The sequence below is a fragment of the Leuciscus leuciscus genome, assembly GCF_965113295.1.
Source record: "Leuciscus leuciscus genome assembly, chromosome: 19".
Classification (NCBI taxonomy): domain Eukaryota; kingdom Metazoa; phylum Chordata; class Actinopteri; order Cypriniformes; family Leuciscidae; genus Leuciscus; species Leuciscus leuciscus.
In genome coordinates, this window is record NC_138743.1 from 37553824 (window position 1) to 37579221 (window position 25398).

At 43.2% G+C, this 25398-nt stretch overlaps 1 protein-coding gene and 3 long non-coding RNA genes across 22 annotated transcripts in view; 2 read left to right on the forward strand and 2 right to left on the reverse strand.

Annotated features, from left to right (window-relative positions):
* Positions 1-568: 568 nt before the first annotated feature.
* Positions 569-1904, forward strand: LOC309482961. The gene is made up of 2 exons (XR_014200462.1): positions 569-684; positions 719-1904. It is a non-coding gene; the product is annotated as an uncharacterized lncRNA (long non-coding RNA).
* An 809-nt stretch (positions 1905-2713) lies between these two features.
* Positions 2714-3841, forward strand: LOC309482577. Its single transcript, XR_014200313.1, has 2 exons — positions 2714-3495; positions 3533-3841. It is a non-coding gene; the product is annotated as an uncharacterized lncRNA (long non-coding RNA).
* epb41l2 (erythrocyte membrane protein band 4.1 like 2) overlaps positions 3705-25398 on the reverse strand; it is a 103651-nt gene continuing 81957 nt past the window's right edge. For 2 of the 19 annotated variants that reach the window (XM_082147867.1, XM_082147878.1), the window contains exons 14-25: positions 24903-24977; positions 24745-24780; positions 23993-24052; positions 22184-22342; positions 19124-19216; positions 17354-17407; positions 15889-16431; positions 15029-15157; positions 14534-14632; positions 13218-13298; positions 11927-12038; positions 3705-4641 (exon numbers count right to left, since the gene is read on the reverse strand). In XM_082147867.1, coding sequence (XP_082003993.1) covers positions 11934-12038; positions 13218-13298; positions 14534-14632; positions 15029-15157; positions 15889-16431; positions 17354-17407; positions 19124-19216; positions 22184-22342; positions 23993-24052; positions 24745-24780; positions 24903-24977 — 1434 coding nt within the window. In that variant the 3' untranslated portion in view covers positions 3705-4641; positions 11927-11933. The remainder of the gene's footprint in view (positions 4642-11926; positions 12039-13217; positions 13299-14533; positions 14633-15028; positions 15158-15888; positions 16432-17353; positions 17408-19123; positions 19217-22183; positions 22343-23992; positions 24053-24744; positions 24781-24902; positions 24978-25398) is intronic. The other 17 variants (XM_082147880.1, XM_082147879.1, XM_082147875.1 and 14 more) reach the window with 17 other exon arrangements.
* LOC309482581 lies at positions 4649-11920 on the reverse strand. Its single transcript, XR_014200317.1, has 3 exons — positions 11013-11920; positions 6951-8905; positions 4649-6715 (listed from the first exon to the last, which is right to left on the reverse strand). It is a non-coding gene; the product is annotated as an uncharacterized lncRNA (long non-coding RNA).

The window sequence follows — 25398 nt, forward strand, 5'->3', positions numbered from 1 at the left end:
AGACTTACGATCAATAACCATGAATAATGAGTTATGAGTGTTTAAAAGCAACACAATATTTTATTTGAAACATCAAAAGTGATTTTACTAAAATGTCTCCATCTTTCAATGCAGTCGTATGATTATTTTTATCTCACGTCTAGTGTAAGACATCATCATCATCATCATCATCATCTTCATCATCTTCATCCTCTTAACACAGCAATCAGAAATGTACACTTTATTTTAAGGTGTCTTAGTTACAGTGTAATTATACATTTAAAGAGAAATATAAATAAACAACACACTATAGGCTTCGGCTTAGGGTTATTAAAATGTTATTATGCATAATTTACAGTTAGTTCTATATGTAACGTAACAAAACACTAAAATAGTGTTACCAATTTTGGACACACACACACAAATAAATTCTATACTGTATCTTTCTAACAAAGTGAAACCATTTCTTTTTTTTCTTCCCTCGATCAAAGAGAAGAGCTCGTGATGTGAATAATGCAGCACATCTCCTCAGTGTTTGGATGATGATGCATTAGAGATGCTGTCTGATGGCTTTATGATCACATCTGAACAATGAAAGTGTGTCTGAAGCGTAAAGCTCATGAAACTACAGCGGTTTCCCCACAGATCCGAAGCACGAGTTACCATCATCAGCCCTGATGAACATCTGAGGAGAAACGAGCCTGAGCTGGTTGCTTGACACTTTTATTCGGCTGACCAGGCTGGTTTAACTGGTCAAGCTGGGAGACCAACTAGCCTAGGCTGGTTTAAGCCCTTCAGTGTTTAGCTTGCGAAGGTTAATAAAACAGACACACATGACCGTGCAGAAGTGCAGATGAGAAGCTGAGGGCTCCTGGAGGTCTTCTGTGAGTGTGTTCACTGATGCAGGACTTCCACAGCTCATGTGTTTGTGTTCATCGTGTCTTCCAGCAGAGGAACAACTGGCCATGACCCCTGACCCGAGAGAAACAGCGTCTCGCTACAGCAGACCCGGGACAGAGACGAGGAGACGCACCTGACACACACACACACACACACACACACACACACACACACACACACACACACACACACACACACACACACACACACACACACACACACACACACACACACACACACACACCTGTGCTGAGAGAACATGACCAGAGACACTGCTGGGAATCTGAGAGTTTCAACCCACAATGGCGGATCTCTCTCTCATCTGACCAACGTAATCAATCTCTCGATATGTTTGTTCGTCTTTTGTAAAGTCATAGAAATGTTGCTACTGGAGGAAACGCGAACTCAAAAGCATCAGGCGAACAGAACGAACCCTCGTGTGGAGAAAGCTTCAGCTCAGTGTGATCTGTGGACCTCAGACAGACGTGTGTCACCTTCAGATATCAAGAGGAGGGCTATCAGCAGAGGGACCAGAGGAACTGCTGTGTGAGACACGGAGAAGACAGATCGCCAGATCCTCGAGGATCTCCAGAGGAATACACACGTGCCTATCGAGACATACATGAACGCACAGGTGACAGTTCAACATCACACACACACTGTTCAGCACAATGCCTAGGACAAACCTTACACACACTGATGTGTGGACCTTAAACCGGTAACCCTCAGAGGGCATCAGTGTGTGTGTCGTCAGGTTGCTATGCTTTTTAATATGAAGTAGATATTGCACAGCTGATATTGGTTAATATTCACTCAGTTTATTGTTGAGTTCAGAATAAGGGTTACCTTATTAGTGCAGAGAAACAACAGTGTATCTTTTCATAAGATAAAGTATAACTGTCATAGTTACATCCAACTCAATCATGCATTTATCAATCTCACCTACTGTACTTCTTCATCCACTCATGGTCTTCATTCAGTAGTTATAGTTCCTCTCGTCTTTTAATAAAATCCCTTTTATTACACTTGTGTTGATCTAATACAGTAAGAGGCTCTACATGTTAACGATATCTCACCAATCCTTCAGACTGATCAGATGATGACAAACTTGGTGAAAGGTGATTTTTGTGGTTGTTTGTGTGATGTATTTTATGGGTTTACTATATGTCTTGGATACTTATTTTTAAATTGTTTTTAGGTTCGTAATACTTTTTTGTATTGGGTTTATCATGCCTATTTTATCTTAATTTTGCTTATGTAAAGCACTCTGAGAATTGACTTTTAAAAGCGCTATACAAAATAAAATTCTTATTATTATTAAACTTCCTCCAATTAATATAATTCTTATTCAACAATCTTTTTGATTGCTCTTTATGGTCGAGGTGAGTGTATAAGTATATATAATATATATTTATTGTCCACCAGGGTGAAAAATGTGTCTTTGGAAACTAAATACCGGGCTCCTGTGCAGTTTGGATTGATTTGAGTAATTTCCAGGTCTGGATAAGAATGAAAAAACAAAAGAAAAAACTGCACACTATCAATTCTTTGCCAAAAATATCAAAATGACCTCATTGGCCGCAACGTTTCGGTCCCATGACCTTCATCAGCCATTTCCATATGCCAATAACGTAATTTTGATACTTTTGGCAAAGAATTGATAGTGTGCAGGATTTTCTTTTTGATTTTGTTGGTCGTTTCTCCTCCGCACCGATCCATCACCTGCAGGTAATCGTTCATTGAATGGAAACATATCTGTGCTTGTAGAGTAGACTATTGCTGTTACGAGTCTGTTAGTCAAACTTAGACTGAAACAAAGCCTTACAAATTTTAGTTTTAGTTTTCCACTTTATAAGTTTACCTGCAAATATAAGGGTCAATCGAACACTGATTATCGTGAATCCACACCTGTAGGAAAGCCAGAACAAAGACCGATAAAGACTAAAAACAAGTGTAAACACCAGTACAGCAAACACACAGTGGGAAGATTAGATGGAGACAATCCTGAGAAGTGAAACACAGTTTGCTTGTTTTGTTCGGTAAAGAAATGATTGTGTAGAACTCACTAGAGTCAGTCATTCACACACATCTCAGAGATGATGCTGATACACGTGGATAGAGGGCAATGCTTTTAGTACTTAAAATACACAAAGAACAGCAATGCTAATGCTAATGCTAAAGAGCTCCCACAGCCCTAACCCTAACCCTCACAGGAGGGAGACTTGTCTGGGATGTAATTGGGGTATCCCTGTACCAGCACAAGCACTAAAACCTACCCTTCATAGGGGACATAGTTAAATGAGAGAACATAGGACTGTGGGAACATAGGGCCTAATTTTCAAAATTTCCAGTAAAAAAAAAAAAATGTATTAGAAATGTGGGAACATAGGGCCGTGGGAACATAGGGCTGACCCCAAAGAGCTACTGACATCATCAAACATAAACCAATCACAGAAGATCAACTGGACAGAGCAGGATTATTAGAGAATAAACAAACTTTATTTTGAAGAGTGTTACACAATGGGTTGGGTGGGGCATAAAAACATGATAGATCATTCAAAGCTGCTTAAAAAAAGAACGAGAAAGTCAATTCTATGATGAACTGCTATACACAGGGTCCATGAAGAGGAGAGAGAGAGAGAGAGAGAGAGAGGAGAGAGAGAGAGAGAGAGAGAGAGAGAGAGAGAGAGAGAGAGAGAGAGAGAGAGAGAGACAGACAGAGAGAGACAGAGAGAGAGAGGGACAGAGAGAGAGAGAGAGACAGAGAGAGAGAGAGACAGAGAGAGAGAGAGACAGAGAGAGAGAGGGACAGAGAGAGAGAGACAGAGAGAGAGAGAGACAGAGAGAGAGAGGGACAGAGAGAGAGAGGGACAGAGAGAGAGAGAGAGAGAGAGAGAGAGAGAGAGAGAGAGCACAGGCCTTGCTCGACATTAGCACTGGCAGTTTGGTCGCGTTTGATCATTTCATCAAAAGTATCGGAAAGAGATTAAAAAGATTTAAAAGGGAAAACCGGCCGACTTTGCCAAAAAATCATCAGATTAAAAAAAAAAAAAAAAAAAGGTTTCTACAAATATTTGAATATTGGTGCCGGGAAACGGCTTGAAATCCCAAACTTTCCAAAGAGCTGCCTAGGTTTGAAGTTTTCTGGAGTTTGTAAGGTTTCGTCTCGTTGCTCAGAGAGGTAGAAGGCGTTCCTCCTCCCCTCGGTGGAATGTGTGTGTGTGTGTGTGTGTGTGTGTGTGTGTGTGTGTGTGTCGTGCTCGACTGCATAGAGGAAAGATTGGCACTGCCGTCCACCAATGAGAAATCACACAGTGCCACTGTCCTGTGCTTCTGGTCCCTTATAAAACACATCATGAAAACCAATCAATCAATCTTTAGCCCCGCCCCCATCACCCCCCCCCACCCACCCCCTAAAGGTTCAGTATCACCTTCATATGCTCACGCTCCTCATATTATCATCATCGTCATCATCATCATCATTATTACACTACTCCTCCACGACGTGATTCTCCTCCAAATCCAGACTAGGAATGTGAATTACTAATTACCAATAAAGATAACAGAGATCTAGCCTTCAGAGATGGTCAAGACAATCTTTTGAGGGAAAGAGATAAAACAAACACTAAAAAAATAAAATGCTACAGATGTTAGCTAAGTGGTTCTGAATGCTAGAAGATGAAGCTGTTTCTGTACAGGATCAGAGCGGCTCTCCTCCACAGATGACCTCTGACCCCTGGAGGAACGTGCTGGACTTCAGCTCTGGGGAAGAGCAAACACAGATGTTACACACACACACACACACACACACACACACACACACACACACACACACACACATCCGGACGCTCACGAGGAGAGTGGAGTAAATCAGATCAAACTAATCATTGAGGAACACAGATTACATTTCAATTAAAATGGCTCTCACTTACGGAACATATTTCATTTTTCACAAAGCAACCAATCAAATCGTGAATAATGGTCAACATTTCCCTGGCACATCTTACCCCGAAGCTCCTGATACACTTCCATTTGTTTCATAACGGCTTCCGTGGTTTCACACACACACACTGATGAGTGTTTTAGTGCTGGATTACTCCTGACATCATCTCCTTCACTGGTTGTAGTGTTTCACTAGTTATGCACTTATTTTAAGTTATATTAATTTATCCAATATTTTAATGACACGTTCGAAGGGTCACGGTTCTCTGATGTCGATAATAATAATTATTAATAGTGGTGTGTTTCAACTTTAACTATAAAAATGAAGACAGAAGTACAGTTCAGGCCAAAAGTTTGGACACATTACTATTTTTAATGTTTTTGAAAGAGGTTTCTTCTGCTCATCAAGCCTGCATTTATTTGATCAAAAATACAGAATAATAATAATAATATTATGATATATTATTACAATTTAAAATAATTGGTTTTCAATTTATTATACTTTAAATTATCATTTATTTCTGTGATGCAAAGCTGAATTTTCAGGATCATTACTCCAGTCTATCACATGATCCTTTAGAAATCATTCTAATATTCTGATTTATTATCAAAGTTGGACACAGTTCTGCTGCCTAATATATTTTCATAACCTGTGATACTTTTTTAGGAAACTTTGATGAATAAAAAGAAGCAAATGTTTTAAAAATAGAAATCTTTTGTAACAGCAATATACACTACTGGTCAGTCATTTGGGGTCAGTCATTAAAAAATAAAAATAAATCAATACTTTTATTCAGCAAGGTTGTGTTAAATTGATAAAAAGTGATAGTAAAGAAGATTCATATTATTAGAAAATATTTTTTTATTTTGAATAAATGCAGTTCTTTTTAACCTTTTATTCATCAAATATATTAGGCAGCAGAACTGTGTCCAACACTCATAATAAATCAGAATATTAGAATGATTTCTAAAGGATCATGTGATAGACTGGAGTAATGATGCTGAAAATTCAGCTTTGCATCACAGAAATAAATGATCATTTAAAGTATAATAAATTGAAAACCAATTATTTTAAATTGTAATAATAAATCACAATATTACATTTTTTACTGTATTTTTGATCAAATAAATGCAGGCTTGATGAGCAGAAGAAACTTCTTTCAAAAACATTCAAAATAGTAATATGTCCAAACTTTTGGCCTGTACTGTATGTATTACTGTGGTAAATTACTATTGCAATGTAAAATAAAAAAATATTAGTAAAGAGTATATGATAACTGTAATAATGAAACACACTGTGCGCTTCACTCTGAAACACGCAGCGCATCCGACTACACCGTTACTCAACTAAACCACAGCCTTTGATGAGATCATCTCAGTTTAACTGATATACTCATTTCCTTCTCCATACACTCACTGACCTCTGTTTGGGAAACCTTGCAGTGAATGAGGAGACTTTTCTAATTACACTAAATCACACAGTGTGTTAGATTAAGGCCATGTCCACACTAATACACTTTCGTTTGAAAACATATATTTTTCTCTCCGTTTTGGCCTTCCGTCCACACTGAGACGACGTTTTAACCATAGACTGTAAAACAATATGGACGTAGTGTCTGTGACGTCACCCGTAGTGTTTCTGAAGACCGTTTTTGAAGCCTAAAGTGGGCGTGGCCTAAAGTGGGCGTGGCCGACCGTCGCCATCTTGGCAGCATCACTCCCGGATTTACTTATTTTTACAGTCAGACAATGAGCTGAGGTAACGTGACGGCTAACAGACCGCAGACAAACGGCTAATGATGACTAATGACCACAGCAGCGGGAATCCACCTGTCACTCAAAAGTGGACACACCCTTAATTATGCAGAAATTTAAGGCTTAATATAATTTAAAGCTACACTGTGTCATTTTTTTGTTGATTCTTAGCAAAAAACACTTAGTTCTTTCAAAAATATATGTGCTCATTAATGTATATTTACTTCTTTCAAGTAATAAAGTATTCTCGTAAGTTATAATCTGCCATTGAAAGTACATACGGGTGAGGGGATACAGAAACTAATATTCACTGGGTAGTCATATACAATGTCACCGCTAGATGGGGGAAAATATCACACAGTGTAGCTTTAAACGGATGAGTTATAAAAAAATTCCCCCCCCTCACAGTCGTCATGAAGGGCAACATTAGCTGTATAGACCAAAGCCACTTTTTGCTCCAGGCTGTAAACATGTGTTTTTCTGCTGTAAAGTTGGGCATTTCAACATGGAGGAGATGCAGATCTGACTCACTTTTGAGGCGGCCTCTAGTGGCCAGTGGATGAATTGCCGTTTAATTAACTTCCGTGTTGGTTTCGAGAGAGAGACAGGGAGGTTGCCGCTTGGTTTTAAGTCAACGAAAACGTAGCTTTTGGAAAAGCGTATCAATTTGAAAACGCCGTCTTCGTGTCGTAGTGTGGACTGAGCAAACGGAGGCTTTTGAAGATGACGACGCATTTTTAGTCATGTGATGCAGTCATATGACCAATTCAGCCAAGATGGTGAACGACATTGTACAGCAGTTGTTTTGGATGCTCTCCGCCTTAAAGATTAACCTCACTGTCGGCCCATTAAAAAAACAACTCACTTTCCTCGACGTAAATAAACGGCTAGCGTAAATGACGCAGGTCGAAGCGTCTCAGGATTTACTCATGCGCAGTACGGGGATGTAAGCGTGTTCAGACGTTTCAGTGTGGATGAGCAACTTCTGGAAAACGATTGAAAATGACAGTGTGGACTCGTGTTTTCAGACGAAACCTCCGTTTTCAAATTTATCTGGATTAGTGTAGACGTAGCCTGAGGTGATGACGCATCTAAAGGTCTTCGCACACGGAGTCCGAAGTGTTTGTATGCATTTTTTTCATATTCGTCATCCTAAAAATTCCATAAAAAGCAAGAGGAAATATTGGGTCCGTCATCTAATCCTGAGACTGCGTAGAGAGGAGGGAGAGTTCTCTGCGGGATTATCCCGAGCGAGTCAAAGTTTACTTCAGGATGTCAGAGGCTCAGTTTGATGCTCTGCTAGTGATACTGGAGACACACATTATAAAGAAGACCACCAATTTCCGTGAACCAAGTCCTGAACAGGTCTGGATCTTGGCGTTCACTTGTACGGTGGCTCTGAGCGGTCAAAACACCTCTCAAAATGCTTGCTATGGATGCGAAAAACGCAGAAAACTGAACCCAATCCGAATGACGGAAGTTTCGGAGGCAGTGTGTAAATGTGATTGACAGCGTGAGGTCGTACTCCCTCTGTCTCCTTGAACTAGTGCACGAGAACAGTGTGCAAACAGCTTCTTTAAAAACTGATGATCAGGCACTCAAACTCAGCTGTTGTTTTAGAAAGTGGCGGGAGCGTTTAGTTGAGTTGTTCAGAGTGTTTCGGTGAATACTAACACATGCTAATCTTCCACTGTGGATGAAGCTACACACAGTCAGGCTCGCTCGACGTGACACGCTGTTGAATGATCAAGCTGACGAAACACCGAAAGCTCAGCTTTACTTGTTAGTGAGCGAGATCAGTGGCAGAGCTGTGATGTTCCTAATCCCAGTCGGCCACTGTTGACACGCGGAGGGAAGCGCATCAGGATACGCTTTCATCTCTCAGACGCTCACAGAGCTTCATCATGTGTTCAGGGCAGAGGTCAGCTGGAGACGTGACAGCGCTTCCCCCTCAGAGACGACAGCTTCACCAAAACACAACTGATCTAAAGGGCTTAAAACTGTCTCCAGTCAGAGATGCGGATAGAAAAATTGGAATATGGCATAAAACGGTTGTGAATAAAGCAGCATTTCCATGAACAAAACCGTCATTTCCTGTGAAATTGGCGCAAAATATCAGTTCTGTCACGACAGCTCTCGGGAGATTAGCATGGTAATGGATATGGCAATGTTAATGTATTTGGTCTTGGCGGAATAGATGTGCTATCGAGACTCGCTACTGCGAATACACAGACATGACTGTGAGCCTGAGAGACACGCTGCTGCTGATCTACACAGGTGGAGCTGGGGAAGAGGAAGGGCTTCTGGGAGAGAGCGCTGCACTGCTGATCTACACTGGTGGAGCTGGGGAAGAGGAAGGGCTTCTGGGAGAGAGCACTGCACTGCTGATCTACACAGGTGGAGCTGGGGAAGAGGAAGGGCTTCTGGGAGAGAGCACTGCACTGCTGATCTACACAGGTGGAGCTGGGGAAGAGGGAGGGCTTCTGGGAGAGAGCACTGCTGCTACTGATCTACACAGGTGGAGCTGGGGAAGAGGGAGGGCTTCTGGGAGAGAGCACTGCTGCTGCTGATCTACACAGGTGGAGCTGGGGAAGAGGAAGGGCTTCTGGGAGAGAGCACTGCTATGCTGATCTACACTGGTAGAGCTGGGGAAGAGGAAGGGCTTCTGGGAGAGAGCACTGCACTGCTGATCTACACAGGTGGAGCTGGGGAAGAGGAAGGGCTTCTGGGAGAGAGCACTGCACTGCTGATCTACACAGGTGGAGCTGGGGAAGAGGGAGGGCTTCTGGGAGAGAGCACTGCACTGCTGATCTACACTGGTGGAGCTGGGGAAGAGGAAGGGCTTCTGGGAGAGAGCACTGCTATGCTGATCTACACTGGTGGAGCTGGGGAAGAGGAAGGGCTTCTGGGAGAGAGCACTGCACTGCTGATCTACACAGGTGGAGCTGGGGAAGAGGGAGGGCTTCTGGGAGAGAGCACTGCACTGCTGATCTACACTGGTGGAGCTGGGGAAGAGGAAGGGCTTCTGGGAGAGAGCACTGCACTGCTGATCTACACTGGTGGAGCTGGGGAAGAGGAAGGGCTTCTGGGAGAGAGCACTGCACTGCTGATCTACATTGGTGGAGCTGGGGAAGAGGAAGGGCTTCTGGGAGAGAGCACTGCTGCTGCTGATCTACACAGGTGGAGCTGGGGAAGAGGGAGGGCTTCTGGGAGAGAGCACTGCACTGCTGATCTACACAGGTGGAGCTGGGGAAGAGGAAGGGCTTCTGGGAGAGAGCACTGCTATGCTGATCTACACTGGTGGAGCTGGGGAAGAGGAAGGGCTTCTGGGAGAGAGCACTGCTGCTGCTGATCTACACAGGTGGAGCTGGGGAAGAGGAAGGGCTTCTGGGAGAGAGCACTGCTATGCTGATCTACACTGGTGGAGCTGGGGAAGAGGAAGGGCTTCTGGGAGAGAGCACTGCTGCTGCTGATCTACACAGGTGGAGCTGGGGAAGAGGGAGGGCTTCTGGGAGAGAGCACTGCACTGCTGATCTACACTAGTGGAGGTGGGGAAGAGGGAGGGCTTCTGGGAGAGAGCACTGCACTGCTGATCTACACTGGTGGAGCTGGGGAAGAGGAAGGGCTTCTGGGAGAGAGCACTGCACTGCTGATCTACACTGGTGGAGCTGGGGAAGAGGAAGGGCTTCTGGGAGAGAGCACTGCACTGCTGATCTACACTGGTGGAGCTGGGGAAGAGGAAGGGCTTCTGGGAGAGAGCACTGCACTGCTGATCTACACTGGTGGAGCTGGGGAAGAGGAAGGGCTTCTGGGAGAGAGCACTGCACTGCTGATCTACACTGGTGGAGCTGGGGAAGAGGGAGGGCTTCTGGGAGAGAGCACTGCACTGCTGATCTACACAGGTGGAGCTGGGGAAGAGGGAGGGCTTCTGGGAAAGAGCACTGCTGCTGCTGATCTACACAGGTGGAGCTGGGGAAGAGGGAGGGCTTCTGGGAGAGAGCACTGCACTGCTGATCTACACTGGTGGAGCTGGGGAAGAGGAAGGGCTTCTGGGAGAGAGCACTGCACTGCTGATCTACACTGGTGGAGCTGTGGAAGAGGAAGGGCTTCTGGGAGAGAGCACTGCACTGCTGATCTACACTGGTGGAGCTGGGGAAGAGGAAGGGCTTCTGGGAGAGAGCACTGCACTGCTGATCTACACTGGTGGAGCTGGGGAAGAGGAAGGGCTTCTGGGAGAGAGCACTGCACTGCTGATCTACACTGGTGGAGCTGGGGAAGAGGAAGGGCTTCTGGGAGAGAGCACTGCTGCTGCTGATCTACACTGGTGGAGCTGGGGAAGAGGAAGGGCTTCTGGGAGAGAGCACTGCTATGCTGATCTACACTGGTGGAGCTGGGGAAGAGGAAGGGCTTCTGGGAGAGAGCACTGCTATGCTGACAGCAACACACTGGTGTTTGTCTGAATGTTGAGCCACAGATCACTGACCACTGATACAACAACAACCAATCACAGCTGAGCTGTGCACACAGTCTGAAGCGAACGTTAACAGTTGGGGAAGAAGAAGCGGTAACACTTTATAATAACTCACGCTATTAATCATTAGTTGAGCATTAGTACACAGTTAATCATCATTTATGAAGCATTAATAGACATTAATAAGCCGTTTATAAATACAGCTATAAATGCTTTATTCTTGATTTATAAGCATATCTATAATGTGTTTAATAATTTTATTTTCATACTTTATTAATGATCAAATTTAACATTTCTAAATGAAGTATAGCATTATTTACAAACCGGTTTGTATAAGGATTAATCCGTTTAATTTATACAGTGAACATTATGCAGTGTTATTTTACATTTGATTACTTAATTAGAAATGTCAGTACCTGAAAACTACTGTTAGACCTTCCAGAAAACCCTGATTATTTCATTTGCATCGTTGTTCTATTGTATTTATTTGTGCTTTCACGCGTAATTTCATTATTTGTTCTAATTTTATAACTGATTGTTTACTTTAAATGTATATTAGGCTCGCAGTTTTAGCTGTGGTATCGAAGTTTGAGTTTTTTACTGGTATACGAGTGTCATGAGGAACCTCTGAAATCACGTAATCTAATGGTAAAATGAATTCAGAAATGAAGCCCTGAGTGAGACTCTCCGCTGCTTTAACATGAGAAACACACGCAGCTGGCAGATCCAGGACAGAGGAAATAAAGAGACAAACACAAGGAAAAGACACAAAGAAAAGGGGAGAAACGAGAGGCTCTGGGCGCAGGAGGAGGAGGAAGAGGAGGAGGAGCCAGTCGTCAAGAGCGCTGCTGTTGCCATGGCGAGTTGCCATGAGCTTACCTGTCCTTCAGTCCTCGTCCTCGGCCAGCTCCGTCTCTTTGTGGACCACCACACGAGTGACCGACATGTCAGGGTGCTGCTCTTTGGCCTCCTTTATAGCCTGGGCCAACGCCTGACCCCACACAGTGACCCAGACACACACACACACACACACACACACACACACACACAAACCAAACAAAAGATTCAACTGAAAAAATGAACAACTCAACACAAGAATGAGAACTCAACTGAATGACACACAGATGACGGGGGAACATGCATCTGCACCGCTGGACCTGCGAGAACCATGTCTCAGTGTGTGAGGATGGCGAATGTCTCATCGCTATGGTAACCGGTGTCTCAGGGCAGTGTGTGTGTGTGCGTCACAGGAACAGCTCAGGGTTATAATGAGCAGCTCCTCTACAACTGTTGCTCATCACACCGGACACCACGAGCTTCAGGTCACACTGAGTGAACACTGCTCCAGATCACCAGAGTATCACACATGATGCTCATCAAACTGAGGGAATCACCAGAGATTCATCTAGATTTACTTCAGTCAGTGAAGACATACTACGCCAGCCTTTAGTTTTACATTGATTACTACATGGTTTAAGTGCTGCTGATAATCAGACCTACTATAGCTGAACACATTTTTAAAAAAGCACTGTTTATTTATTTTTCCTATTATTTGTAAATTACTTTGAACTTACATTTTTAATAACAAAAATAAATAGTGATAAATAAAATGAAATAAGATTTTGGTCGTATCGTCCACTACTTTGGCCTAAATCGTCTGTCAATCTTTTTTCTTGTGCACTTTAAGAAAATTACAGATGAGAGTTCTGTGTATGTGTGTGTGAGAGTGAGTGTGTGTGTGTGTGTGTGTGAGAGAGTGAGTGAGTGAATGTGTGTGTATGTGTGTGAGAGTGAGTGAATGTGTGTGTGTGTGTGTGTGTGTGAGAGTGAGTGAGTGAATGTGTGTGTATGTGTGTGAGAGTGAGTGAGTGAATGTGTGTGTATGTGTGTGAGAGTGAGTGAATGTGTGTGTATGTGTGTGAGAGTGAGTGAATGTGTGTGTATGTGTGTGTGAGTGTGAGAATGAGAGTGAGTGAGAGTGTGTGAGTCTCTGTGTAACTGTGTGTGTGTGAACAGATGAGAGTTCTGTGTATGTGTGTGAGAGTGAGTGAGTGTGTGTGTATGTGTGCGTGAGTCTCTGTGTAACAGTGTGTGTGAGTCTCTGTGTAACAGAGTGTGTGAGTCTCTGTGTAACAGAGTGTGTGTGTGTGTGTGTGTGTGTGTATCTCACCTGATCGTGATCGATGTCAGAGTCTCCCGTGATGACGATGCGCTTCTCAATGCGAGTTTCTGACAGCCCGCCCTTTAGTGTCTGTCAATCATTAAAGAGACACAGACGTCATGTGACACATCTGAGTCAAACACAACGTTCAGCAGGAAATAATGGAGGAACACTGGATTAAGATACAAATAATAAAGTAGCTTTAGAGGATCAGGAATGTGAATTAAAGAACACTGTAAAATGATTCTGGTCAAAGTTGCAATTAAAACTAATTTTAGAAGAAGAAACATTTATAATTCAGAAAATAGTATTTCAGCTGTTGCTTCAAAGTTTAATGTTGCTGTTTCGTTGAAATTATTTGTGGAATTTACTAGCAATTTCTGAGTAAAAATGGTTAAAGTAAATCCGACACCCATGTTTTCTTCAGTCTAGTGTGAGTTATGATGTGCTGTGTTTAAACACTGGTCCTAGATCAGATTAAACCCACTTCTGACATGTGGTTCCTCTGTGTTTAATGTTCAAGGAAAAGAAAAGAAGACTGTGGTCTGTCAGTTCCTCATCGTAGAGCGCAACAGTCGTTCCGGAAGGAAAAACTACACTCATTTTCTCCATAAGGAAGAAATTTTTAACGGTAACTACTAAACCTTAAAGTCAGCTCTACCGTGAGCTACGAGGATGTTAACCGATGGTATTTGCTTCTGTTGAATCCGTCAGTCCGCATTCTCAACTTAGTTTTAAAATAATCATGTTTAACAGTGGAATTCGTGGTGGAAAACTACATTACCCATAATGCTGTGGAGAAAATTACACCAATCAGAGTCAAAACAAGCAAAATGCACCAAAATATCTTTTTAGCTCCGCCCACTCCCATGAAACACTGCAAGTGACATGTGTGTTACCTTGGTGATGTGCGTGGTGGTGCAGAGGGACTCAGAGGTGATGTGTGTGTGTGTGTTACCTTGGTGATGTGTGTGGTGGTGGTGGTGCAGAGGGACTCAGAGGTGATGTGTGTGTGTGTGTGTGTGTGTGTGTGTGTGTGTTACCTTGGTGATGTGTGTGGTGGTGGTGCAGAGGGACTCAGAGGTGATGTGTGTGTGTGTGTGTGTGTTACCTTGGTGATGTGTGTGGTGGTGGTGGTGCAGAGGGACTCAGAGGTGATGTGTGTGTGTGTGTTACCTTGGTGATGTGTGTGGTGGTGGTGGTGCAGAGGGACTCAGAGGTGATGTGTGTGTGTGTGTGTGTGTGTGTGTGTGTGTTACCTTGGTGATGTGTGTGGTGGTGGTGCAGAGGGACTCAGAGGTGATGTGTGTGTGTGTGTGTGTTACCTTGGTGATGTGTGTGGTGGTGGTGGTGCAGAGGGACTCAGAGGTGATGGTTTGAGCTGTCATGAGCACACCTGGCTCCCCGTCTCCATTACCATCCAGCTGTCAATCACACACAGAACACACACACACACGAGTTGGCATTAATGGCGAAGACGAAGCTACGTCAACATTACGGTTACAGTTCCAAAGCCGTTCAATGACAGTCAAGCTGCTCTTCTGGAGTACTGAGCTAAACTACAAGACACTGACGAACCGCATCAAAGACTCCTCAGGGGGAAATATATTTATATATCTATCAGATAACAATGTATATTTAGAAATAAAGATTAGATCAGTTATTTTTGGCAAACAACAGTCAGCACCTCATCCCTTCACAAGCCCTACTTTCATTGTTTCAATATGACAATAAAAGGGGGTTGGTTTGTTTCAAATACGTCTCCTAAACCATGGCACTGCCCCAGTACTGAAGTCCCCGGATCATGTGACCCCTCTTACCTGTGCGGCCTCGTACGTGATGGTCTTGGTCTCCGTGTGGACGATGGGCACCTCCTTCGTGGAGATCTCCGTCTTCTGAGCAGCGAACGTGTCTGAGATCGTGACCATCTCAGTCTTCACCACAGGAGGCTACAGAGAGACAGAGGCCGTGAGTGTGAGGAACACACACACTCTCTGACGTCACTACACACCGACACCACGCAGAGATCAGGCTCATGCAGTCTAAACACACACACACCACTACACACTACATGTCTTTGGTATAGCGCATGCAGCCAAACCCAGATAACACAAGCCAAACAGTGTGACGGTACACGAGTGCAGGTTTGGTTTCAGTGATCTTTGGCAGTGTTGGTAAGAGCTCACACATGCAAGAGCACGATCTCTCAACATATCACGACTCTATCCCTATCAGTGTGATCAGATCATTCCAGTAACATTACTGAAGTTACAGGATCTCTACTAGCAGAGTGAAGAATCAACGCAAGCTAACTATCCAGTGTGAAACATGCGACGATACATAACATGCAGCAGAAAATATAAGCCCCCGCATGCAACGCTCCCAGTGTGTGTGTGTGTGTGTGTGTGTGTGTGTGTGTGTGTGTGTGTGTGTGTGTGTGCGTGTTTAGCAGAGTAGGATGGAATATAAAATCAACTTAAAGGCGAGGGTGGAATGACTGACGGTAAAGCGGACAGAACCACATCATTTATACTGCTTCTCTTCCTTAAAGGAGTGCTAGAGAGACGGATGCGCAGATCGAGCGGGATCTTCCTCCGGGACGAGGGAGGAGTGGGAAATGGAAGAGGAGATGAGGAGAAGAGCAGGGAAAGCGTCTCCGCTAGCTCACGACGCCAATTACCTCCGAGCAACAGATAACCTGCGGCAGGAGCTCCGCCTCCACGCGCGACACGCTGCCGTTGACGACAGGAGGCTCCTCCTCCACGGCTCTGAGAGGGGGCGGGGCTTCAGCTGCGGGGGCGTGTCCATTGGGAGCATCATCTTTGTCTGTACACTCTTCCTCCTCAGGCTGTGCGGTTGCTTGCTCTTCCTCTGCACTAGGGGCGGAGTCAGCTGGTTCTGCTTCTGTGATTGGCTGCGACTCTACCACAGAGGGCGGAGCTTGCTGTATAAGCCCCGCCTCCTGTTCTTCCTCAGGCTCTTCCTCGATCTGCTGAACGGAGATGCTCGCACTGGGTGTCTGAGCGTGATACTCCGCCTCTTCTTCGCTCTCACTGTCCGAGGATAAACTCCTCTCCTCCTTGACCTCCATCTCCACGGTAACCGGGGTCTCAGGGGCGGGGCTTTTGGGCTTGGCTTTGATGACCTCCTCGATGACGACGGTCTCTTCCACGACCTCTACGACCTCTGGCTGGCCGTTCACTTCAGGTTTGACCTCTGTGCTCTACACCAGACAACGACACACAGACACACACGAGGGATGGAGAGAAAAGCAAAAAACATAAACGATGACCACAGAAAGAAAAAAACTGAAGGAAACAAACTCAGTCAAAGTCAGTGCCATTTCAGTGCAAGTGAGAGAGATGTACAGTGTGTTCAGCAGGAGAAACACATGGAATTGAGAATCAGCAAAACCATGAATAATAATAAAATCTAGACAATAGACAACAATAGAGTTTTTAACGTCACAGTTAAACTTGTATAGTGTTGAATGGGAGACGACGGCAAATCTAATTTCCAAATATAAAATTCCATTATGGTGTATCTACGACTGTACAACAGAAGAAGAACACATTGGAGATTGATTACGTTGGTCAGACGAGAGAGAGAGATCCCTCAGGAGCTGTGTTAGAAACCCTCACCGCAGACGTAACTAGCTCACTGTCAGATTAAGCAAAGGTAATAAAACACAAAGTATAGTGTGTTTTTTAATCTCTCAAATTAAACTGCTAGATTTATGAAGTTAATAACTCATGTCTTCACAGTCTGTCAGGATTTATTCTCTGGAAACAAACCTAACTTATTGTCTCTCAGTTGTTTAGATATTTGTTCTGGAAAACCAAGAGTTATGACTCTCACTGAGCACACTGTACATCATCCATCGCTCACAGCCAATCAAACACGGCATCTGCTCCAACTAAGGTCCATAAACACTGCAACAACACACATATATAATCAAACAAGCAACATAAGGAGAAGAGAGACAGTCGTAACAAGCTGAAGATGAAGAAAGCATGGCTGGACAGACAGATGATGATGATCTCTGAGTCATGATGTCTGCAACGGAAAAGGGATGAGATGTGTGTGTGTGTGCAGTGTTAGGTGTGTGTGTGTGCTCAGGTGATGTTAGGTGGCTGAGCGAGGACCTTGCTGGCGTCTCCGCTGTCGGTCTCGGGATGAGGAGGGCTTTTCTGAGGAACCTGAAGGCAACCATAGGACACAGTCACTCAAACACACACACACACACTCTGAGGAACTGCTGACACCTGCCACTCACGGCGATCTGATCTCAAGCGGTCTCCGGGTCTACAGTCTCAAACCCACACTTGTGACGGGACCGCCCGAGACAGCAGGTGTAAACAGGGTCTTAGCGGGAACGGGTTCGGGGAGGTGGAGGACGACAGTTAGAAGATCATGTACACACACACACACGACGGCAGAGGTGAAAATGACTGGCCAATGAGAGGAAGTTGATGAGCAGTCTGGCAGTGAGATAACCTCACGTTCATGAACTCAGTGTGTTATTCTGATCTTATTACACGGCTCTGTGGAATACTGGATTCTGATTGGTCAATCGCACCATCCAGCGGTGTGTCCACCGATTACAACCAGTAAAGACTGATAACACAGGCTCATCCGGGTCACTGTAACTGAAGTCGGCGCTATACGCTCGCTAGGAACGGGTACGATTTTAAAAGAGTTTAATCTCAAATCGATATCTCTTCTCTCCATAATTATTAAAGTGGTGAAATGCAGTGTAATAAGTGTTATGACTGTACACCGTTCCTCTTAAATGTCCGTCTGGTGTGAACTCGCCGCTTGCTCTCTCCGCGGAAGCTTTGCGTTTAAAGAGCTAATAATATATTTCGCCTCAGATCAATATTTCATGTCTAATCATTTATTTATGTGGGAAGTAGCCGTGTAATAAGTGTGTTCTGTGTATTAAACAACCGGCTGGATGTACATTATCCCTTAATCACTACGGCACAGAGGGATGGCAGAACCAGCAGTGCAGGTTTGACAGGTGGCGTCTCCTGCTTTACGGTACGGAAGACACTAGCACGCATTTCAGACGTGAATCACGGCAGAGTCGATGAAGAAAGCGCGGTCGGAAGCGTGCAGAGACGGCTGTGAAACGAACGACAGTAACGTTACACCACTGCGACTCTAGGGGGCGCTGCTTGAGAAAACCGGAAACTGCACAGTGTGCCTTTAACATTAATGACCGACAGCAGCAGGTTTATTAGGCTGCTGTCACTTTAAGACCTGACGCACATGACACAGATCTGACACGCATCACATTTATCACAACTCTTTACGGCCACTTAAGACTTCATTTAACTCATGTAAGACTGTGCTTGCAAAGGTACTCGACAAAATGGACATTTGGCATCATTATGTGCGTTTTTATCCATGCAAGCGTTGTCCGAAGCAACTTTCTGTGCGCATAAGTGTGTGCGTGTCTTATCAAATAATTAAAAATATTTGCATTAATAAAAGCATGATCATATAAATGTAATGCTAGTTAATGCATTATGTTATGCATCAATTGTGATAAATATTTTTTATGCATTAAAGTGAAAAATTAATCTTATGCGTTAACGCTTTAATTTTGACAGCAGTAATATATATATATATGGTATTGAAATTGGTATCAAGAATTGTGAAATTTCTATCTGCTATAGATAAAGTAAAATCAATTTTTAAATCCCAAGAAATCAATCTTTTAGCTTATGCCTTTTTTTTGAGTTGATGAGTAAACAAAACTTCACTAAACATCATTTGTAGCGCGAGGACTGGATAGATCTGCCAGATCTGAGCATGAACTGGGTTTGTTTAAAGAGAAGGCAGAGAACACACACAGCCGTGAGCGAGTGCACAGAGACAGCAGAAGCAGACGGAGAGACTCTACTGGCCTCTGCTGGAGCAGCAGTGGTACTGCAGGAGGCCGTCAGCCCCGAGAAGCACGCCTTGCTCAGGAAGAGAGACGTGAGCTCCTCTTCCAAACTCTACAGGCGTCATGAACACACACCGGAGGGACAGGAGTGAAACGAGAGGGTGCAAGGACAAGAACACACACAGAAACAGAAGAAACAAGAGAGAGAGAAACACAAAAGCACTTGAGTGTGACTAGAAGAGCTACTAACATGCACACACACACACTACAGAAATGGCATTGAAAGCATTTCAAAATGAACACAGAGAGCATATGCAGAGAGGAGCGCTTCTAAACCAGGGATTTAGAGAATCACACAGCATCAAGAATGTCAAACGGGTGCAAATAAAACGCAAAAAAAAATCACTCACATAAAACACGCATGTCAAACAGTCTTTGGCAGGAGCTCATCACTGATAAAAGCATGATTTAAAAACGCATACAAATAAACAGAAGGAGCTGAAAGAGACATAACGTGATTGAAAACTGCAACTGAGGTCAGCAAACCTAAACAAATGAGAGAAGCATTCTGCTGGAAAACACAAGAGTTCGGTCGCAGTGACGAGAACAACACAATATACATGAGCAGTGATGAAGAAACCAAAGGACAGAGAGAGCCATGAACGACCCAGCCAGCCTGAGCTGATGCACCGATCAGATCGAGAGCTGCCCTGCCATTGGCCAGTGCAGAGGACAGGAGGAGTGTGTGCGGGAGACAGCTGGGATTATGAGGAGGCTTCTTAAATCTACTTAGACTCCAGAAGACAATAGCAGATCGTGACGTCATGAGTGACAGGTGTCAGCACGACGTCTCACGCTGGGGGATGTGATCATCTACAGGATTTCATCAGTACAGCTCTGCTCACACACGCACGCTTTAAAGGACAGGCTGGATTTGGTTAGGCTTTCGTCTCGATTCGGGAATGATTTTTGCAAATTCAGAATGATTTGATTCGACCCGATTCTGTATTTTGCATTCATAGGATTATGTAAATGCTTCTAATGTGTCTTATGTAAAAACAGACACAAACTACCAAATTATTATTATTTTTTTTTTTAAATAAACAACTTGAAAGCAAGCACATTAAGGCGAGACACTACAGGTGAATAGGGTAAAAAAAATTCAAATAATAGATGTCACCATGAAACCTCCTCAGTTGATTACTTACACAAGTATATATATAAAAAAAAATTATTACAAGTTTAAGAAATTTGTATGTTTAATTATGCAAATTAGGCATTATCTCATTAAATATGCACGATTTTGCATATGTTTTCGGTAGATAGATCTGAACATATGATAAAGCCAGGTGCAACATTCTTTTTTCATTTTGTTTACACACAAGATTTCAGAGGGAATTCAGGATATATGCTTTCAGTACCTGGGAAATCAAAATATACTGTCCATAATAGGGCTGGGTAGTGACACAAATATCACGATTCGATTCGATTCAATATTGATTATTTGGGATATCAGGTGCAATACATGGCAAGTTTCAAATCTTTTAACAAATCTCTTAACTAATGCTGTAAACTGTGGGAGTCAGTGGTAGCCTATAGGCTTCATTAGCCTACTATAAAATTAACTGATTTGTATAAAAACTTAAATTACACCTTTTTTATAATAATAAAGTTATATGAAATGTAAACATTTAAATGGTGGCTGTCATAAAAACTTGCTAGATTTAGTCAAACATGCATTAAATATTGAAGAACATTAAAAATGATAATGAATATATAATATGGTACATATATTTAGCAGAATGCTCCTCTCTAGAGTTAATATTTCTCGCTGACTGACGAGTTTATGGTCACTGGATATGGTTTTTCTGAGGTAAATGTGACGTCACATGACATTGTTTACAAGCTGTTTTACTGACGTCTTTCCACGGTTGAAACACTGATTGGGCGACTCCATGTCACATGATACGGACTTCGATAAGTTGTACTCTCTTTTAACACACTTTCAGAAGCTCATTCATGTTTATCTTGCGCTGTAACTGGTGTTATTAAGGCGGAAGAGAAGATCATGTGCTTCTCTAGAGCTGAGCCAGAGCGATCTCACGCCACAGCGACAAAACAGTGTTTATGTTTTAGAATTTCGTAAGAAAATGGACGTAATTTGAAATCTGAGACTGTTTCATATCAATAGTAACAAAGCACAAAGATTATTGCGATGTATCGGATGGGATGCAGCGTTACAATGATACATTCATTCATCAACTGAAAACAGGATGACTTGGGATTTAAGAATCGATATTGGTTCGTAAAAATGAGAATCGATTAAAATCGAGAAATCGATATTTTTTTACCCAGCCCTAAACCATAGCCTTAAAAAAAAAAAGATTTTCGACATTTTTTAAATTAAAATGTAACATAAATCAGGCCAGGAATGATTTATTAACAAATCCCTCTGTAAATATCTTCAGAATACTGCTGAGTGTATAACTGGAGAGTTTGGTGTACATAGGCTGAGATGTTTGTACTGGAGAATGACAAAAAACTCATTTTGAGAAAACGGCATTTAAAGAGTTAAATAGCTCTAAATGAGATTTCGTCGTTAGCTTTAAATCCCCCTTTGGACATTCACGATTGGTTACTGATAGAAAGGAAATGCCCATATTTGGGATAGCGTTGTGCAGGAGACTCAGAGCTTTGCAACGACACCGGTCTCGACGGACTTCAGTGAACAGACGGATCTCGGCGTGTCGTGTGGGAATGATAACTTCCTGGTAAATTCGGGAGAAACTTACCGCCGCAAGTAAACAAAATGTAATAAAATAAACATCTTAATGCATATTTTCAACGCTTTCTTTATAGCAGCTTGAAAGAACACATATTGAAGGAGTAAACTAGCCCAAAATCTCAAAACTGACTAATTTACGGAGATAAAAATGAGCACTTATTGTGAATATGTTCCCAACTGTCCCACCGCACATCAGAAACCCCCCACAGTAACCCAGCGGAAGAGGAGGAGAGCAGGAGGTGAAGGACAGCGAGGGCATGCCGGCGTCTGAACCCCGAGCAGAAGCACACGTACCCCTTGAGCCTGCAAGCGCAGGGTGGTGGCAGGGCTGCCCGTCAGCCGTTTGTCCCACTGACTGGGCCTGGGCTCGGGCGTAGCCTCCATAAAACTGCGCTTTAGCTCGCTAATGCTAGCCTGATGCTTCAATACATCCTCCTGGGTCTTATCCAAGTCCTGAAGGGCCCACCACAGCAGGGAGAGAGGCAGGCAGAGGGAGGACAAAGGGACAACCAACAACCAGCACATTAGTCATGGAGAGACCTGAACCCCATTAATAGTCCAGCCTCACTGCTGTCGAGTCCTGAGCTCCGGCCAAACACCCGACAGGGGCGGCTCCAGAACGGGAGTCTGCAAGTGTGCGCTCATGATGACAGATCGGCTGATGTAGACCGCACATCTGGAACATCTTTAATAACTAACCACTAGGACAATCACATTGGAAGTTATTGATATGGAATATTTCATTTGGAAAATGAGGTTGTGTGGGACAGAAGTACAGACTGTGATGTTCTTCAAGTGAAATCAAAAAAGGAACAGGTGTGAATGAAACTCGGCTAATTCAAAATCATGTCACACCCATTATTTTTTTGCCTAACCATTTCGAACCACCGAAACAAACGTAGTTTTGGACAGATTTCATTTAAAATTACATCTTTACTCTAAGGTTGAATGGGTGTGGCATAATTTCTATTGAAATCTGGCTAAAACGAAGATAATTTCGTGGTTTGAAACAGATTGCCGGTGAAGACTTAACCAGGCCTTCACATGTTGTACATTAAAAATATGTCTATTGCTCTGACTGTACATCTATACCACACCAACTCATCTCCATTCACATCCAAATGAATGAGTAACAGCAGGAAGTCCTGATTAATATCAATCAGTCTTCCACATTTGAAGGACCTTGTTATTCCCACTGATGGATTAAATGGTCATATAATGAGGGTCAGGTTAGAGGTCAGAGGTCAGCGACTGTGGGGAGCAGTGAGGCAGGACTTGTTCAAATACTGAGGACTGGAGCGGTGCAGTGATTCACTGCCTCAATGCCAAAGACACACAACCAGATATCCACTGAGAGCAAACCTGGAGAAAGCCACTTCAGTTAAAGTGTGCCATAATGAGAAAACACTTACTCTTATTCCAGTCTCATTTGTAGAGAACATTATGATGATTATGAGAAAATTTAGACTGAAACGGGGCACGGCTCGCATGAAAAATGTATAATGTGCCCAAACTTTAGCCATTTTTACACCAAAAGGAATTAAAAATTCATGATAATTTATCATCTACTAGACAGTGATTTCAGCTTTAAACTTTTAGGCCACAAATTTCCTTGTAACCACAAACCAAATCAGCCAGTGTTGGCAAGTGATCATGGGTCGGGTGTCTTTAGCACTGACGGGGTCACCCCAGGATGAGTAACTTCATTTAGTTATAAAGTCATAAATGTAAACAATCACCACAACCAAAGCAGAAAGCAACCTGTCTGGTTAGGGAAATACTATTAGTGTTGTTATGAAAACCATTCTCAAAAGACATTTACACGAATGTTACAATCACCACTCAATCACGTACATTCAGTTCACCTGCAGACATGCACCCGGTGTGACATGCAGCCTATGCATGGGTGTACACACACTACACACACACACACACACACACACACACTAATGCATGCACACAAAGCCTGAGAGAGGAAGAGTGAGAGGCAGCCCAGGACAGTAGCCAGAGAGGGGACACAGGTCCACCATCCATTATGCTTTTGCTCTTTCTTTTGTTTTCTTTTTTGAAAAAAAAATGAAAATGTTTTGATCACATACGAACCTCCAACATTAAATTGCTATGTCTGACATATATATTTTCCCCCTGCACTCTCAACTTGCTCTGTGGATTAAAAATGAGAACACATTTCAACAAAACGGAAAAAGACAGATGGTAATGAACTGGAGTCTTAAATCTGGATGAACATCAGATAATGTTCTGTAATGGAGAATGATTACAGTACATGTACGGAAGGCTCCAAAAGGCTGAGAGCACCCGTGACTAAGCTCCGTTTTATCATCGAATGCCATTTTCATTACAAATTATATTATCAGAATATCAATTTGAGTGAAATGTTGGATTGAAAACAGCATCTAGGTTTAAATCTCAGATTCTCAATGTGCTCTCAGACTTTCTTGATCCAGTTTGGTTCATGTACGACACTTCAGATTTCCTGCATGTTGATTTGTATCAGGGTTATTTGAAGTAACCAACCAACATTTGATTATGATTACAAGTCATCAAACAAGCACTGCTTAGCCAATCAATCAGCAAATCTATGGCCTTTTGATCACTCAGGAGAGCTCACGTGATTTGTGCCTCATTTGCAATCGAAATAAACACAAACGTCACATTACAGAAAAGCACTGGAAAACCAGAACAAAAGCAAATAAAAACCACCAACACAGCAAAGAAAGCAAAGATTTCACATCAAACAACCATGATGCAAGAACCCCATCACTTTCATTTGGACATAAAAACCCCCCCCAAAAAAACACTGAATTACAACAATCTGCATCTCAAAAGTGAAAGACCTTTCTCTCAGGAGCGCCAGTGCCACCTTTATCCGTCTGTGTATGCCATCAGAGATAAAAGATGAAGATTAGTTCAAAACATGTCCTACAATACCTTTGGATTGTGCGCTAATTATATGAATATGATTACAGATGCATGCTGGGAAGGGTTAGCAGACCTCAATGGCCGATTCATAGGTGACGGATGTGGCCACGTCCGTGTCTGGCTTCTCTGCGACCTCCACCTGTGGACTCTAATTGGTGGAATAATGGACAAAATTGTCGGAAAGGTGAAATGGATGATGGGAAGGCCTGAATCCCCAATCAAAGCGCACACAGGGTGTGTGACGTCATTAGGAGCGATGTCATAGTCATGTGATGCAGTGCCTATTCTGCTTTTCCGACTTTATTAACCTTATAAAACACCTGAAGGACTATGATGAATTCTCAGCTAAGAAGTTGATCCAAACACGTATAAATCTGAAGTTAGGTATAAGATTCGAGCTGGTCGAGTGGTTCGGTTTCAGGTCTAATAAATGAGGGGAGTTTTGAGACGGGATGTGGACTATAAATAGGTTCCCACTGGAATGTGGCTACAAGCTGCGAGCAGGAACATATTCTGCATTTTACACAAAAAAAATCTGGCACTGGAAGGTGGAGCGGGACAGAGAGAAG